Consider the following 5,000-nt stretch of genomic DNA (forward strand, 5'->3'; position numbering starts at 1 on the left):
GGAGAGAAGAAGACGAAGAGAAGAAAGAAGGAGAAGGAGAGAAGAAGGAAGGAAGAGGAGAAGAAGAAGGAGACGGGAGAGGAGACGTAGTAAGGAGAAGGAGAAGAAAGAGAAGGAGAAGGAGAAAGAAGAGGATAGACGGAGAATAGAGGAAAAGGAAGATGGAGGTGAAAGAAAGAAGGAGAGAAGGAGAAGAGGAGCAAGAAGGAGAAGGAGAAGAACGAAGAGAAGGAGAAGAAGGAGAGGAGAGAAGAAAGAAGAAGAGGCAGAAAGAAGGAGAAAGGAGGAGAGGAGAGAGAAACAAAGAGAGAGAGAGAGAACCAAAGAGAGAGAGAGAAAGAGAGAGAGAGAACCAAAGAGAGAGAGAGAGAGAGAGAGAGAGAGATAACCAAAGAGAGAGAAAGAGAACCAAAGAGAGAGAGAGAGAGAGAGAGAGAGAGAGAGAGAGAGAGAACCAAAGAGAGAGAGAGAGAGAGAGAGAGAGAGAGAACCAGAGAGAGAGAGAGAAACAGAGATAGAGAGAGAGAGAACCAGAGATAGAGAGAACCAGAGAGAGAGAGAGAGAGAACCAGAGAGAGAGAGAGAGAGAGAGAACCAGAGAGAGAGAGAGAACCAGAGAGAGAGAGACAGAACCAGAGAGAGAGAGACAGAACCAGAGAGAGAGAGAGCAAGAGACAGAACCAGAGAGAGAGAGAGAGAGAGAGAGAACCAGAGAGAGAGAGAGAGAGAACCAGAGAGAGAGAGAGAGAGAGAGAACCAGAGAGAGAGAGAGAGAGAACCAGAGAGAGAGAGAGAGAGCCAGAGAGAGAGAGAGAGAGAACCAGAGAGAGAGAGAGAGAACCAAAGAGAGAGAGAGAGAACCAAAGAGAGAGAGAGAGAACCAGAGAGAGAGAGAGAGAACCAGAGAGAGAGAGAGAGAGCCAGAGAGAGAGAGAGAGAGAGAGAGAGAGAGAGAGAGAGAGAGAGAGAGAGAGAGAGAGAGAGAGAGAGAGAGAGAGAGAGAGAGAGAGAACCGCACATTTTCTTTCATGCAATGTGTGCATCAATGAAATTAAGTGAAGAAGGAAGATTGTACAGCATTTGTAAAAATAATTACTGATTTGACTAAGAAAGTAAGCACTTACTTTCAGTTCCCAGTGATTGAACTTCCAACCAGGGCTGTAGTTATCTCGAAGATCACATTCCACTCGTATGGATGATTCCTGCAGGGTGGTCTCTATGGTGCTGCATCCATCAAATAAGGATTTCTTTTGTTCATCAGTCATCTTCGCATTAATTCCACAAGGAACAATCACCACCTGAGATATATATTTTTTCATTAGGAAAACAATCTTTGACAATGATTTCTAAACTAAAATAAACAGTCTTCTTAGAACATTTGCATGCTTAATAAACGTAGAAATGATCAAGCAAATACCTGTGCATCGGCAACTCTTGGTGGCAGAACTAGGCCCTTCTCATCACCATGTATCATCACCATTGCACCAATGGGTCGTGTGGACAACCCCCAGGAGTTTTGGTATACATAAGACTTCTCGAGAGTCTTGGCATCTTCAAATGTAATGTCAAACATCTTGGAGAAATTCTGGCCTAGATGATGTGATGTGGCACCTTGAATGCCTCTTCCACTGTCAGGCACAAATGCTTCAACTGTTGTTGTGTAATCACCTCCAGCAAATTTCTCTTTTTCCGTCTTTCTTCCTTTGACCACAGGAATGGCTAATAGGTCTTCATATACCTAAAAAGAGTGCAATTATATTAATAGTTTTCACTCTGCAGATTCCATATATTGATCAAATCTAGAAGTTTTATGCATGAAAAGAAAAGACGTTTGGTCTGGCTTATAAATGTTGTCTAATAAATGATACAGATTTACTCATAACACAATCTTATCTGAGGCATATCTTCAGGTAACAATTCTACTATCATTAGTAGCTTCTTCACTTCATTTCAAGTGATTATCACACATAAACAGATATCAACACTTATTTTCCATTAATGTGAAAAATTCATTTGAAAGAGTCCTTACCCTGGCATAGATGTCTAAAATCTTCAAGACCTCCTCTTCGGCTTCTGCTTTTGTAGCAAATGCAGAGTGTCCTTCCTGCCACAAAAACTCTCGGTTCCGGATGAAAGGCTGAGGATGCTTGAACTCCCATCTCTGCAAATATAAAAGAAAAAAACAAAAACAGGGGGACTATGAGAGACAATCTAAAAATAAATCAGCAGTAACTTGCACTCTTTTGAGGCTATTTACAAGGCAGAAATAAAGTTAAGAATGAAAAAAAAAAAGTAGCAAAATAAATATGCAAGATGCATGTATGTATCTGAACATACTAACCACAACATTATTCCACTGGTTCAGTTTTATAGGCAGGTCTCTGTGGGACTTGATCCATTTGGCATAAGCAGGATACATAATAGTTTCTGAAGTTGGCCTGATAGCAATTGGCTCGGCCATTTTACTCTGACCTGAGTGTGTTACCCAAGCAACCTGAAAAAAATCAAGATCCTTGTTGAAAAAAAAGAGAAAGATTAGTACTGCTGCTCCCTATTCAAAGTCAATGTAAGGGAGAGAGTACTACTAAAAAGTATCATAAAAAATTGACTGTTAACATGAAAATTCTTTAGGGTAATTTTTCCAAAAAGTAAGCAAAGAAATAGCAATACTTAAAAAAAAAGGAAAACAATTCCACAATTTGTAACTCCACATACATTTAATTTTGTTATTATTATGCCATATATAGGAAGGTGCAACTACTGCAGCTTATTGCAGTGCTGGTTTCTTTGCCTGTGCTATGATTTCCTTTTAATTCCCTCTACACTTTCCTTTGTTCTAAACAAGTTTCTAAATACTTTTGTCTATCAGGTGAAGATGTGGAAATTGTAGAAGCCACTGCTAAAGATTTTCTCAAAACTATGTTTCCCTTCTCACTGCCATGTTTACTTTGCATACCCCAAGGTTAACCTATTCGCGCCGGTTGACATCCTATCAAGTGGTCAGAAGATATCCCTGGACCGAGGTGACGTCCTGAGACATCATGCATTTTCTTACTGTGAGTGAACAGTTGCGATGTACTGAAAAGTTAGCAATAGAATGCTAGATTGTTCTTAAATGCAACTGTTTTTCATAATTTTTTAGAATCTTACTTTAGTTTTAGTGTTTGAATGTCTTAAAATGTGATATAATGTATGTATGTATTGATGTGTGTATGTATGTATGTATAAAAATACTCTGAGAGGTTCAATGTGGCCCCGCGCAGTGGGAAAACACCCCGGAACAAAGTGTTGCATGCTTGTTATCTTCCTGGCGTAAGCGGGAGTAGGTTAAAATATGTCCTTTCATGAATGGGTTAGCATACCAATTTTATCCTTTAATTTGTAATTAGTTTCAGCAGACATTTGGATGATTTGAATGCAATTATGTAATCTATCAAAATGCAACAGTAATGGTGTATCATTAAAGCTATCCTTGACAAAATTTATCTACTCACATATACACATTTTCAAAGATTTCATATGTATTCTTTTTTTCTAAGTTTTACTTTACTTTCCTTTTTAATGATATGCAGTGACCTACTGACCACTAGCTCATGACCCCTACTTTGAAGAACCCTGACAGAGACTATCAAGCAATCACTATAGTAGCTGTCATTCTATATCTGTCATTCCTAGTTTACCTCTCAGCTGATTTTTTCTCTTCCACCTATTATTTTTTCTGTAGATCATATATACACAACTTCTCAGATTTTTTTTTCCTATTTAACAGCTTTTAGTCCAAGCAAGTTGAAAAATGTGATCACATTTTTCCAGGCAAAAATGTATATCATAAGCAAATTAATTTGTTATCCAAAACAGCTAATGCACCAGCTACTAAATCATGAAAAGGAAAACTAATACAGGTTAAACCACAATAGCTTAAAAATATTGAGACCAGACAGGTTGTTGAGTAGTGGATTATCAGGAACTGTAAAGATTAAGGTACATTAAGAAAATACAGGATACACTGTACTATAAATAATATAAGAAATCTTAATTCAAGTTAATGCACCAGCCTCAACCACTGTCAGTCATGCAAGCTAACAACTGTCTGATTTAAATCACTATCCCAAACCATTAAAGCTGCTGGAGAAGTTCAACCCCATACAATAAAATGGTAACTATAAAGGTTATCACACTTATAGGGGCCATGTACCTTCTACAGCTGTGAGAGGGGAAGACTTGATTCAGAGAGATGCAAGCGTCAAAATGTCTGCTACAGATATTCATTCAAGGAGTCATATTTCTTACTTCTTCATTGGGTGGTATCTATTTTTCATTGTTTCTTATACATTCTTCATTTCATCTGGCAAATCATCTTGTTGTAAAGACAAATTAGATCAGAGGAGCAAGAAGAAGAGATAGGCAAGGGGATGCTTGGAAGAGAATGAGTGTGAGGATGAGGATGAGAATGAGGAGGAGAGGAGGAGGAGGAGGAAGAGGAGGAGGAGGAGGAGGAGGAGGAGGAGGAGGAGGAGGAGGAGGAGGAGGAGGGGGGGAGGGGGGGGGGGGGGAGGGGAGGAGGAGGAGGGGGAGGAGGAGGGGAGGAGGAGGAGGAGGAGGAGGAGGAGGAGGAGGAGGGGAGGGAGGAGGAGGGGAGGAGGAGGAGGGGGAGGAGGAGGGGGGGGGGAGGAGGGGGAGGGGAGGAGGAGGAGAGGAGGAGGAGGAGGAGGAGGAGGAGGAGGAGGAGGAGGAGGGGAGGAGGAGGAGGAGGAGGAGGAGGAGGAGGAGGAGGGGAGGAGGAGGAGGAGGAGGAGGAGGAGGAGGAGGAGGAGGGGAGGAGGAGGAGGAGGAGGGGAGGAGGAGGAGGAGGAGGAGGAGGAGGAGGAGGAGGAGGAGGAGGAGAGGAGGAGGAGGAGGAGAGGAGGAGGAGGAGGAGGAGGAGGAGAGGGGAGGAGGAGGAGGAGGGAGGAGGAGGAGGAGGGAGAGGAGAGGAGGAGGAGGAGGAGAAGGGGAGGAGG

The 5,000-nt window shown here is 41.8% G+C and overlaps 1 protein-coding gene across 1 annotated transcript in view; it reads right to left on the bottom strand.

Moving 5' to 3' along the window:
• LOC122251200 (bifunctional glutamate/proline--tRNA ligase) overlaps positions 1-5,000 on the bottom strand; it is a 14,921-nt gene that overhangs the window by 6,249 nt on the left and 3,672 nt on the right. The window contains exons 4-7 of the mRNA XM_086547116.1: positions 2,342-2,494; positions 2,030-2,161; positions 1,418-1,738; positions 1,019-1,298 (exon numbers count right to left, since the gene is read on the bottom strand). Of these exons, the coding sequence (XP_086403242.1) occupies positions 1,019-1,298; positions 1,418-1,738; positions 2,030-2,161; positions 2,342-2,494 (886 nt within the window). The remainder of the gene's footprint in view (positions 1-1,018; positions 1,299-1,417; positions 1,739-2,029; positions 2,162-2,341; positions 2,495-5,000) is intronic.

The sequence above is a fragment of the Penaeus japonicus genome, unplaced genomic scaffold (genome assembly GCF_977035675.1).
Source record: "Penaeus japonicus unplaced genomic scaffold, GWHDUDI00000001_assembly GWHDUDI00000019, whole genome shotgun sequence".
NCBI lineage: Eukaryota > Metazoa > Arthropoda > Malacostraca > Decapoda > Penaeidae > Penaeus > Penaeus japonicus.